At 45.1% G+C, this 12,939-nt stretch overlaps 1 protein-coding gene across 2 annotated transcripts in view; it reads right to left on the bottom strand.

Moving 5' to 3' along the window:
* Notch2 (notch receptor 2) overlaps positions 1–12,939 on the bottom strand; it is a 156,731-nt gene that overhangs the window by 55,262 nt on the left and 88,530 nt on the right. For both annotated transcript variants that reach the window (XM_029562266.1, XM_029562267.1), the window contains exons 7-8: positions 1,955–2,188; positions 556–711 (exon numbers count right to left, since the gene is read on the bottom strand). In XM_029562266.1, coding sequence (XP_029418126.1) covers positions 556–711; positions 1,955–2,188 — 390 coding nt within the window. The remainder of the gene's footprint in view (positions 1–555; positions 712–1,954; positions 2,189–12,939) is intronic.

The following is a 12,939-nucleotide window of genomic DNA, read 5'->3' as shown; positions in this document are numbered from 1 at the left end:
CCCTGGGTTCTATCCTCAAAACCACAAAAGAAAAAGAAAGAAGGAAGGGAGGGAGGGAAGGAGGTGGAAGGGGAGGGGGAAGGGGAAGGGGAAGAGAAGGGGAAGGGAGGGGAAGACAAGACAGCTCTCTAATCTTGTGTGTTCTGCTATTCTTTTACCCAAAGTCCCACTGAGGTAGAATTTTATATTAAGAATCAAGCCCAGAGCTGAGCATGGTAGCACACGCCTTTAATCCCATCACTGGAAGGCAGGTAGATCTCTATGAGATTAAGGTCAGCCTGGTCTCCATATGAGTTCCAGACCAGCTGGGGCTCCAGGCAGACTCTGTCTCAAAAAATAAATAAATAAATAAAATCAAGTCCAGACTCGCCACATTTAATTCCCAGAATGGGGTCTATGGTCATGCAGGAAAGATTAGTTGTAAACTGTGTGCACGGCGGAACAGGAAAAAATGAGATTTAGGTGTGGCAGGCTTCTAGCACACAGCACGCTCCTGTTGAAATACTTGCTGAGCTGACACAAACTCCAAGCTCAGAAAAGGTGTCTGGTACTCACCCATGGCGCACTCATCCACATCCTCTGTGCAGTCAGCCCCCTTATAGCCCTGTGGGCAGGTGCAAATGTACTGCCCATTCAGGGGGTTGGTGTCACACAGCGCCCCCTTGTGGCAAGGATTGCTAATGCAGGCATCATCCAGATGACACAGGAGACCTGTTCCAGGGTAGGTCAAAGGGAATACAGAGAAAATGTCTCTTAGAGAAGAGCTCTCTGTAGACAATCAAAATCTAACTTTAAGATCTGGAGGCAATTTTTCCTTTTGCTTCATCCTTCACTAGGGACATGCCACAGCCCTTAGTTGCTCCATACAACCCTCGGCTCCCGCCTGAGCCCTCCACTAGAGCTCTCCTCCAACTCAGTGGTACGTACAGGCCAGAACATTAAAGGAGGAACCTAGGAAAATGGAGATATCTTGTGGAGAGTATGCCAGGTTTAGCAAACAAAAATAGCAGTTGTTCAGTTAAATGTGAATTTCTGATAAACATAAAAAAATTAATCCAAATATGTGTGAAATAGTCCATGCTTTCTGTGTTCTATCCAGTGGCCTCCGGCTCCAAGGTCATGCTACCTAATGACCACAGGCTCACCAGCATCGCACTAGCCTCAGAACTGAGCATCAGCTCTCTCTTCTAGAGCAGCCGTTTAATCACATCAACATTCCTGGATCAGGTGCCAGGCAGCATCTGCCAAGTGGCCAGGCCTGTGGAAGTGGAGGAGGGAAGAAGTGATACTCCTAAACTTCCTGTTCTGCAGAGTTCCAGTGAGAACTGGATTTTCTAGTCTGCAATTAGCCAAGGTTTCTTCCACAGAGCTGGAGGTAGGCTTAGGGAAAGACAGAAATATAAGAACAATGTTTCTAAACCGCTGGGCAGAAAGTTCTCTTGGCTAAAGTTTCTTCTTCTAATGTCTTTGTGCCTACACTCTTCTCCTACACTAAAGCCAGCTGTCCCCCTGAGAGGCTAGAAAGCGAGGCTGGCTTTGCAGACTGAAGACAGCTTCCTTAAAAAGAATTTTTACAGGCCCTGAGGTTGAAATGCCCTTAAGTGCTTCTCTTGCCAACTCTGGGAGTCCATTTATTAGTTATTTAGTCTGAATTTCCAAGGTGTTTTTCAGTCTGAAGTCTTAACAAGTTCTACAGATGTTCCAAAGACCTTAGTTAACTTGCTTTTCTCTTCTGGGAAGAATAGGAAAATCCGAAATGCACAGCGTTGAAATGAGAGCTGAAAGTCTTAAAGGACGAAGGATAACTTCACTGTCCTTCTCCCCAAACTGCATTTCTGGAAGAATGGTCCTGTGTTTGTCCCTCAGCAGGGGCCAAGTGAAAGAGAAGGCCCAAGCCCAATGCTTAACCACCCCCCATCACTCATTTCCTGCTCTGTCAGTCCACAGGCCTTACCTGCCTTCCCCTCTGGACACAGGCAGGAAAAGGAGGCCACACGGTCAATGCAAGTAGACCCTGGCGTGCAAGAGGCAAAGGCACAGTCATCGATGTTTTCGCTGCAGTCGTCTCCGCTCCAGCCATTCACGCACACGCAGCCGTAGCCTCCATTGCGGTTGGTGCAGGTACCTCCATTCTGACAGGCATTGGGTTGTAGCAGGCACTCATCCACATCTTCCGTGCAGAACTGTCCTGTGGGTTTTGGGGGAGACCTTTGATTAGGACCTTAGGTCATAAATAGCAATACCACACTAGCCCCTGTATATACTGTGCACTTTCATGTGACGGGCCTAAAGCTGAGCCCACAGAGGTCCACGTCCTCTTGTGAATTTTAAGGTGACCTTGAGTCATCCAAATGATACTTATCAGATAGAAATTACTTTTCCAGAAGCTCTGATGGCATGAGAATTCAGCCAAGTAGAAGGTAAGCCCTGTAGGTCCCCTGACTCATCTAAATCCTTGGATAAAGGAATTTTTAAAAAGTGAAAAGAGCAGGAAGAGCACAGTGTGAAAGAAGAAGGAAGCTGTGCACAGAGCATCTGAGCTCCTGCTCTCTATCTGAGCCTGACCGATGCTAGCATCCCGGCTGGGACACCGCAGCCGCTGTGCATGATGTTACTACCACAGGACAACTGGCAAAAAGCCCTGGGGATCTCTCAATTCTCACAACCACATACACAAGTACAATCATCTCAAAAGTTTTTTTTTTTGTTTTTTTTTTTTAAGTTAGGGGAAACAAGGATACAAAGAAGAGACTGAACATAACGAGAAGCCCCAGTAGAGCACAGATGTGACAAGCAGGGCCACGAACAGAATGGAGTAAAATGTCCCAGCCAGAGCACAGACCATGCAACACGATAGGAGACAGGCAAGAAGCACACAGCCTGTCTGGAAAACGCATGCTGAAGGGAAGGATCATGAGCATGTGTGGACCACAGCAATGATGGGACTGTGGGCAAGGCCCCTTGGCAAGGAACAAGACAATGTCCTGTATTCCTTAAACAAGGAGCTCATGATTTACAAAAGCAGGTTAGAGCAGAGCATGGTGGTGCACACCTTTAATCCTAACACTTGGGAGGCAGAGACAGGTTTATTTCTGTGAGGGGCAGGTCAGCCTGGGATGGTCTACATAGTGAGTTCCAGGAAAGTTGGAACTACACAGTGAGACCTTGTCTCAACAACAACAAAACCAAATTAGTGCCAGGTCACCTATACTATAGAACAAATTAATGAATTGGTATTGAGATACCAATTGTTGAGACAAGGTCTCCTTGTAGCTCCAGGTGGCCTGGAACTTGCTATATAGACCAGGCTTGCCTCAATCTCATAGAGATCTCCTTGCCTCCGCCTCCTGAGTGCTAGGATTAAAGGCATGTACCACTAAACCCCAGAATGAATTGGTTTTGTTGGTGCTCTTTTAAAAACCAATTTCCTATCAAAGAACATTAAAACTTAAGATTGTTTAAATTCTCTAAACAATAACAAATTTTGAAACTCAAGGTCATTCTTCCCTTGCAAATCAACCAAATAAAACCGCTCAATGATCAATTCAAAAAGGGGAGGTCTCTTTATGAAAAAGTACATAGGTTTGAACTTAGAAAATGCCAAGGCTACTTACTCACAGGCTTCAGAATACCTGTCATGTCATCATGTATTTGCAGAAGGCACATGCTGAGCTGGACACATGCTAAGTATGTCTGACCTGACGTCACTGACCCCCTCTTTTGTCCTCTTTAGCTCACACACTCCATAGAACCAACAGAAGTCTGCCACGCTTGCTTAGCAGCACATCCCTCTCCTGCTACCTGGATGCAAGCAACCACAGGGGGCTTTATGCATTCCCAGCAGCTGCTGCTTTGCCTGGCAGGGTGGGTGTGCATGTCTGGGAGCTCTGCTAAGCATCTCCCTTTGTGCTCCTCCCCTCGCTTCATCTGCACAGCCTCTGAAAGAGCCCCCATGTGTTTGCATAATCGAGCCCTGCTGTTACATGCAGAATGGCATCTGATCCAAGTTACATGACCACATTATCAGACTAGGAACAGTTTGACCAGGACAGAATGGGTGAGGCAGCGAGTCTGCAGTGAAAGTGACCAGGGGGAATCAGAAGTGCAGAGTGAAAGAGAAAACCATGTGGCATTCAAATTACTGGCTCCTGCTAGTCCTCAGGAGCACCTGTTCATGAGCCCCCTCGGCGGCACAATGTTCTGAGTGAACGCTCTGCGACAGGTTTCCTAATTTGAGATGACGGTATGCCAACTGCTATCAAAAGTATTAATTAATGGAGACTAAGTGATGGAAGGAGGGAGAGAGAGAGAGGGAGGAAGCAAGGGGGTCAATGAGTGAGAGAGAAGGAATAAAGGAACGAGCAACGGAATGAGTGAAGGGGGAATGGATGCAGCAGCGATTATTGAAGAATAAGTGGATGATTGGGAAAGAAGAGAGGGAGGAAGCAAAGGAGCGACTGACGGGTGAAGGAAGGGGGAGTAGGAGGGGAGAACAAAAGAGGGTAGGAAGGAGCGGAAGGAGTAAAGGGGGAGAGAGGGAAGGAAGAAGGAGGGAGGGTGCGAACACTGGAGACAGCAAGTGGGGGGGGTAAGTGAATGAAGAGCAAACATCTACCCCGGGGTAGATGGTGTCATTGCTACAAGTGCACTCCCTTATCCTGCTAGCTGAAATGCTCTGTCAAAGAGCGACAGCTATGTCATTAGGACTGGGCAGCGCTGAGAAATAAACACACGAGCAAGTGGGAAAGAGCTGCCGCAAACTGGGTAATTGCTGAGTCTCGCCTCTTACACTTACAATAACTCAGACAGCTGCGCTGCCCAGCCACACTGACTTGTGGAATGCAAACACGTTAGATGTCACTGCTCTTCACTGAGGCTCTGTGACAGATCTGGGTACGAGACACCGCACGCTTCAAAACATTCCATACACATTTCTGATGCATTGCTGTAGGACACACTAGGTAAATACAGAAATAAAAACTACGTAAAATAATACTCCCTTAGAAGAGAGATCTGACACTCCTGGTAAAAGATACAGTCACCATTGTCTGCTACGAAGCTGACATGTCGTTTGTAGCTGAGGAACAGGCTAAGAGAGGTCACTTCAGGCAGCAAGCGCAGGAAAGCTGAGGCTATAACTGAGCCACCTCATTCTAAACTTCTCAACAAAGACACGTGGTGTGTGCCCAACCTCGTTGAACCATCTCTGCTTGCTGTGTCTCAAACACACAGGCATGGGAGGTGGGGAGCGAAGACTGGGCAGAGGGTGGAGGTGGTGAAGACAAACATGAGTCACTCATCGGGATTACTGGAAAACGCACCACTGCAAACTATTGCCCGAAATGGTAATGTACTTCAGGGGTCAGCTCACTGCTTTGTCAATGAGAGTCTATATCTATATAGCCATTTGATAGTGATTAGACATGAATCTAAGACTCAAGGGCACACCAGCTCAGAAGTAACTGTCTACAGAATGAATCATTTTTCTCTAAGATTCAGACACATTTCTCCAGAACAATTTAACTTCTAGCTACATTTCTGACCATTGTTTCTTTTCCTCCTTAACACAATGAGCTCTAGCCGAGGAAGCAATGGCAGCTGATGACTGCTGGGTGAGGAAGAGCTCCTAAAACAAGAGACTTTACATAGGCTGACTAGACCTCAGTGGATGGACTTGCACAGGGGAACATCTGGGGACACATTGGACCTTAATATAGAAGATATAGTATATGGGTTCCAGTCGGGGGAGCTGTGAGAGGGTGCTGGTGGGGACGGGGGTATAAAGATGATTAAGATTCTTTGAAATATTCAGTATAAAATACACAAAAATACAATAAAAACAAATTTCAAAGAACGTTAAAAACAGTAACCAGGGAGTTACTGCAAATGTTTGCTCCAAAATTCCCAATGGAATGTGTCCTAGGACACTGTATTTCATAGCTATACCTCCCTTGCACAGTAGAAAACCAAAGCAGAAGCCTAAAATTAGGAAAATAAGGCTTAGAAAGATAAGCTCACCAAGGTCAGAGTGTGAGTGCTGTCATTCAAACCCTATCAGAGTCTAATTCCAAACCCGATGCCCCCCATTCCTTTCCTATAGTACTGGGGATTGAACCCAGGGCCTTGCACATGCTAAACATATGCTCTACCATACAACTACATCCTTAGCCCCTGATGCCCCTTTACTACAGCAGATGAGTGTCCAGCTTCAGCTTTGGCCAAGATCTACACAGCAGGACCCTGCTCTCTGTTCTTAAAGAGCAGCGAGAAGGCACAGATGCTTAAGATAATTAAAGAATATCATTAGTCTAAAGCAACAAAGGCAGAAGGTTACAAGCGATTAGGAGAGGGGAAATTCTGGGCACATTCCTGGGGCCACTGGGTATATGTTCTTGGTCATTTGGCTTTCCCCACCATCTGTGGCAAGAAAGCCCTAGCCTATGCAGACAGAGGATGCTTATTTCAGGAAGAAAATACAGGCAGCAGGTCCAGACGGCTACAATGAATGCAGTTTGTTCTCTGGCTAGGGTTCAAAAGGAGAGGCTGGAGATGATGTGACGCTTTGAATTTGAGTATGAATTGTGTGAAACATACAACTGAATGTTGACATGATCAACACTGAAGCTTAGTCACAGTTAAATATAGGAGAGACAAAGGGAAGCAACTCTCTTAGCAGGAGGAGGGGAGAGAGTACTAAGTTATGAGCTACCTAGCAAATAAAAGTGCCTGGTGAAAAGGGAGAGGTGTTTTGTTTCTGGGCCCCATCACGCTACTAAATCATCAGTGCAGACAAGTCTCGGCATGCACTGTCATCTGGGTCAATACTAATCATGCCAGTGAACTCCCCAAGTATGTTGCACAAATCTCAGGCAAGTCTTTGGAGGGCAATAATTATCTCTTAGTAATTTCCATTTGCAGATATTGCAAGCTGCTGCCATTTAACCTTGGGGCCAAGGCACTGAGCTGGCCAGGCCCTCTCCACCCCTTGAAGGCAAAAGGGAGAGCAAATGGCTTGTCTTTGGAAGCCACCTTCTCTATCACCAGGGGGCTGGATTAATCCATTCTGAAATGCCACACTACCCTATCTGTGGCTGATGCTTTATACATTAAAAGCCACTGTAGCTACTGACAAGTTTATGGCTTGGCACTCTGGCCTCATAAATATACTCAAATCTATACCTTTCCTTCAGACATTTTTCTCAACAATGGCTTCTGATGGCTCCTCAAATGTTAACTTCTTTCCTCTGTCAGGGCCTCAGCACATTCTGTTCTCTTTAGACCTTCTGCTTCGCATGGTTAGCTACTTCCCATCCCTCAGCTCCTGCTTATAACTTCAATCTATCTCCAAACACACATCTCCCACTGTGACGCACCATCGCAGCTACTCATTCATCCATCCTGGCTTCTGCAAAGCTGTAATTTTATCCTTACTTAACTCCCTACATCATCTTTTCTCCCATTAGACTGTAAGCTCCACACAGGCAGGGACGTCTACCGCTCACTTCAGAATACAGGCACACTTGGGGTCACGAGAGAAAGAGCCTAGACAGCACTGGATCCAATCACGTTCATTTTAGAGATGAGGCGAGTACAAGGAGAGAGAGTCCAAATCTACAGAGCTAGTCAGAAGAACTAAAAACACAAACTGAAAGTGGAAGTAAGTGCTGAAGAAGTTGAGAACGGAAGATCGCTACAGGGTAAAGTCGATTTCCAAAATGGGAAGGGGAGAACTGGGTGATTACTGAGAGACTGGCAGGAATGAGAAACTCAGAACAGGAAGCAGCTCAGGGATGTTGCACTGGTAAATAATACCCTGAGCTGATTTTGCAGGAGTTGAGCTACCTTCACGTGCGCTCCAGCCAAGTGAGCTGTGGCACACTAAACAGACTCCGTTTGGTAGCTGTAATGCTGGGGTTCAGGGAGCTCATATGCTTCTCTCAAGACATCACACACAAACCATCAATGTGACTTGGAGTCACAAGTGACAGGGAAGAGGGAAGAGGACGGCAAAAGGAAACCAAGAACTGACTGGAGCCTTGGTGCTCTGTAAAGAAGACTCACCCTTCCCAGTCACCTCTCAACTGTGAAGTCTACCAGGGAGGGGACACGACATACTTTGGACATATCATCGGGTCCTGTTAAGAGTCAATTCACACTGCAACAATCCCCACACAAGGAACACAGAAAACTGAGCTTGGCCCTGACCTTGCTGCCTTCTCTTCTATGGCCAAGACAATGCCACCTGTGATACATCCTTCCAGCCAGCACTCGCCTTCTGGAGTTTCGATCTTCCAGGCCATACAGAGCATTCTCTGAACCTTTATCTTACGGACTCTCTCTCCCCACAGAGTCTCTGTTTTGCTGCTCAAACAAAAGAACAGAAGGCGAGCTAGACTACTGTGTAAGCTGCAAGGGCCCAAGTGGTAGGAATATTCTATGTGTGCCCTGTCGACAGGCAGAAAGACAGAATGACCACGTGCACTAGTGTGCAAGCACATCATGTGGGAGTAGCTATGGTAAGAATGAAGGGGATGCACACAGAGACAGATGCAAGAATCTGGAGGAATCCTTTGCCAACCCTACCACCATCATCTTTTTTTCAAGACCCCTCAAAGGCTTGTCTCCCTGTACTGTGACCAATGCTATTTTCTGAAGCGCTCCCAGAATGATCTTAACATAGAAACTGGATTGTGCTACCTGCCACTTTGAACCCTTTGATGATGTCCATGGCATTCAGGATAGAGTTCCAACACTTGCTGTGTTTTCTGCTCTCACTGTGAAACATCTCCTCTACTTCTGCCTTTTCCCATCTCTCACAGCAATTGAGTCTTTTCTTCCTTTAACACAAGCACACGTTCCCTGTGCCTGGAGACCATCTTATCCTGCCCTTTCCCCTAAGTAATTCTAACTTGATCTATATCTGAAATGTCATTTTCCCCCAGAGACCTTTTTGCCTAAACAAAATTAGTCTTGCCTGTAGCATGCCCTCCGCATACCCTCTACTCTTCCCACAAGGCATTTATTACAGGTCAAATCTTCGCACATAATTGGATTATTTGTATTTCTCACTATTGTTTACTTCAGGACTGTAAGCTTTATGCAAAGACAGTAGCAGCTATCTATCTCATTACCGAATCCCCAAAGTTTAGCACAATGCCCAGCTCATAATATTTAGGAATGCACAATATTTATTTTGTTAAATAAATGTTTCTTTCTGTTTTAAATTACCCTGATCTCAACAGAATAATGATAACGATCTTACCTCTTTAACAGCAACAAAGGATGTCTCTATTCTGTCATCCCACATGTCTCCTTACTCCCTAATCTATACCCACCAGTCAGCACCCTAATGCCTTACCCAATCCCCTGCCTTATTTGCTAAATTAAATCTGACTATACCCAAATTCCCCTTATCTCTGCCCTACTCCTTCATTCTATCCAAGGGCAACTCTACACTGTAGAAAACAATTTCCTCCTTAACTGAAGCCTATCCTGTCCCCAAGACACCCTCCAAGTCAGCACTCTCTGACAGAGCTCCTGCCACTGTAGAGCATAAGGGTGCAGAAGACGGAGTCTCCTAATTCCAGGTATCCTCATAAGTTCTTCCCATTTATTGTGAATATAATCTTTACAAATGATGACCTCAGTTTTATAACGGTTGTACAGATCTGGTTCACAGCGGAAAAGGTATCGAAGGACCTGAGCAGAGGAAGGAGAGATTCTTACTAACAGTCTGAATATGGAGGAGAGAAAAGGGGCCAGGCACAACTAGAAAATCTAATTTCTCATTCATTCATTCATTCATTCATCACACTGTATGAGGCCTGACCTATATGCTCTTGGATTACCATGGTGAATAAAGCAGCCCTGGTTTCTATCCTGTAGCCCTTTAGGCAAACAGTAATTTTATGAACGAACAAACAACCACTGATGATAGAAGGGTGAGCACTTTAATAGGTACCTGTTGCTTTAGGAGTACAGAACAAGGAGACCAGAGTGCTTAGAGAACAAAACTTGGAAGTGAAAGCTTGAGGGACACACAGGCAGAGCTAGTTGTGTAAGAGAATATTCGTGGGGAGAAGGAGGGAAGGGGGAGTATTTCATGCAGAAGGAAATGATGTGCATAGAACTGAATGGAAGAGGGAGTATGGCTCATTTGAGGCAGTGAAAAAAAGAACCAGTGCGGTTGAATTACAAGGCATGCATGGGAGTAGAGAGATCCTACAGGAGCAGGTTCCATGGAGCACCCTGGAACTCTATTCCAAAACAAGGAGGATCCACTGAAGCGTTTTAAGCAAAGGAAAAGCTCAGTCCAATTTGTGTTTCAGAGTCTACTCAGCCACAGGAAGAATGGTCTGAACTCCATCTCACCCCTCCAGGTCAACAGCAGTTTAAAGTACCAAGGAGTCACAGGCCACTGTGGCCACTATAGCAATGAAAGAGTGCATAGTGCATCTGGGGCAAATTCTGGATGCAGCAGTACCAAAGCACAGCCAGGTTCGGCCACCGTGGAGAACTGGGCCGGCACTGGCATTCGGGAAGCAGACCAGAAGCTGGCACAGAGGCTTCTCCAGAGGGGAAGGTAGTGCCAAGCTCCACACTTTGGCTGCCCCCCCACCTCTTTAGACTCTGGGCTGCTAAGCTAATTGACATGGAAGAGCCCCTCATCTCACAGGGAGGCTCAGAGTGAGGGGATCCAAACAGCATGGACAGCCCCTATTTACAGACAAGCAGAGTGAGTAATACGGAAAAGTCCAACATGGGAGTTATTACAAGCTCTGCAGTATAAAGCATGGATGTACGCTACATAAGATTACATAAAGAGAATACCGTAAAAATACTCATGCCAGTGAGTTCACTGAGAAAGAACTGGTTCTCTTACGCCCTCAAGACTCTGAGACAAACGTAGGTTCTAAAAAGAAATGAGAAAATAACACTGAAACCAGAATCTGTGAGAGGGAGTGAGGAACTGGCCGAGACAGAGAGGATGGAGATTTGGAGATAAGTGCGTGTCACAGGAATGCGGTTCAAATGAAACTCAGGATTACAAGCTGCAAAGCAGAGGACAAAAGATGAAGAGCTATAAATCAGAGTTACGAGGGGAAAGTTCGAGAAGTTCTCATAACGCACAAAGCAAAAAGCAAGCAGATTGAAATATCAAGAGAGAAGATTTTAGCTTTGTGGCAAAAAGAGCAGAGATGTATTGTAAAGTTAAGAGACTTCTGAAAACTTAAAAAAAATAGCAAGAGTGGTGGTGTTGATAACCAAGGAGGAAAATGCTCACCCGATGCTGCAGAGGAAACGGTGACCTGAGATCAGTGCTAGCCAAGATGCCACTGTATGTGGAGACAACTAAGCCTAAGTTCTCAGATCCCCAAGGGATCCCACAGTCCACCAACAGACTCTCCTCAAACAAGTGACAGAACTCAAAATTAGGCTTCTTTCACTAAAAAATTAACAAAATAAAGGGCTCACTGATGAAAAGATTGCAATGTAACTGACAAGTTGTACACAGAAGCCTAAAATATCATACACTGGGCTATAAGACTATAAATGCCTATGGGACATTAAAGGAAGATGCATCAAGATTTCAAAACTGGAGGGCTAGAGAGATGCTCAGCACTTAAAAACACTGGTTGCTCTTGCAGAGGACCAGGTTTCAGCTTCCAGCACCCATGTGGCAGCTAACAACCATCTGCACTCCAGTTCCAGGGTATCCAATGCCCTTTTCTGACCTCTGTGGGCATTGCATGACATGGGTACACTTACCCACATGCAGGCAATACACTCATACACATAAACTAAAAATATAATTTTAATTTATGTGTATGAGCGTATTGCCTGCATGTGTGTGAGTGCACCTGTGTCATGCAATGCCTCAGAGGTCAGAAGAGGGCTTCATATTCCTCTGGAACTGGAGTTAAGGATGGTTCATAGCCGCCATGTGGGTGCTGGGAATCAAACCTGGGTCCTCTGCAAGAGCAGTCAGTGCTCTTAACCGCTGAGCCATCTCTCCAGTCCCTAAATAAAAAATATATATATTTTTTAAGTTTCAAAATTCAATCCCAGCACTCGGGAGGCAGAAGCAGGTGGATCTCTGTGACTTTGAGGCCAGCCTGGACTACATAGCAAATTTCAGGCCAGCTAAGGCTACAGGGAGACCCTGTCTCAAAAAGACCAAAAAAAAAAAAAACAAAAAAATTCCAAAATTCCAAAATTCACTAATGCTACTAAAAATGAATTTTTAAAATCCAGATTACATATACAAAATAAAGGGAGAGATAAGGAAAGATATAAAAGATGTCAGACTTTGTCATTTTTTATCTTACAGAGGATGTTGTTAATGAATACTTTTGACCATGACGCTTAAAAAAAAAAAAAATTGTACTGAAGACCACACAATTCTAGACGCCAATTCATACAAAAATATGAAACACTACCAAAAACATTCTTCACACAGCTAGAAAAATGCATACACCTGGCATTCTTACATGCATGTTCCATACATATACATACAATACATACATGCATGTATATATGATATATAATATACCTCATACATGTAAAAGCAACAGTAATCAAAACAACATGATATTGGCATAGAAACAGACATCTAACCAATGGAACAGAAGAGAGCATCTAGAAATCAACCCCCACACAGCCAACTGATTTTCAAGACAGGCATTAAACACGTGTAGCAAAGAAAGAACCACCTTTCCAATAAATGGTGGTGGGAAAATTAGGTATCTACATGCAAAATAAACTAGAATTATCTCTCAGGAGTTACAAAAATCAACTCTAAATAGCCTAAAACTTCGATGGATGTGGTGGCACATGCCTGTAATCCCATCACCAGAGAGTTTGAGGCAGGAGGACTGCAAGTTTGAGATTAACCTATACTGCAAGAGTGAGATTCTGGGAGGGAGGGAAGGAAGGAGG

This window comes from Nannospalax galili, unplaced genomic scaffold, assembly GCF_000622305.1.
Source record: "Nannospalax galili isolate Female #2095 unplaced genomic scaffold, S.galili_v1.0 scaffold455, whole genome shotgun sequence".
NCBI lineage: Eukaryota > Metazoa > Chordata > Mammalia > Rodentia > Spalacidae > Nannospalax > Nannospalax galili.
This window is presented reverse-complemented; position numbering and strand designations above follow the sequence as displayed.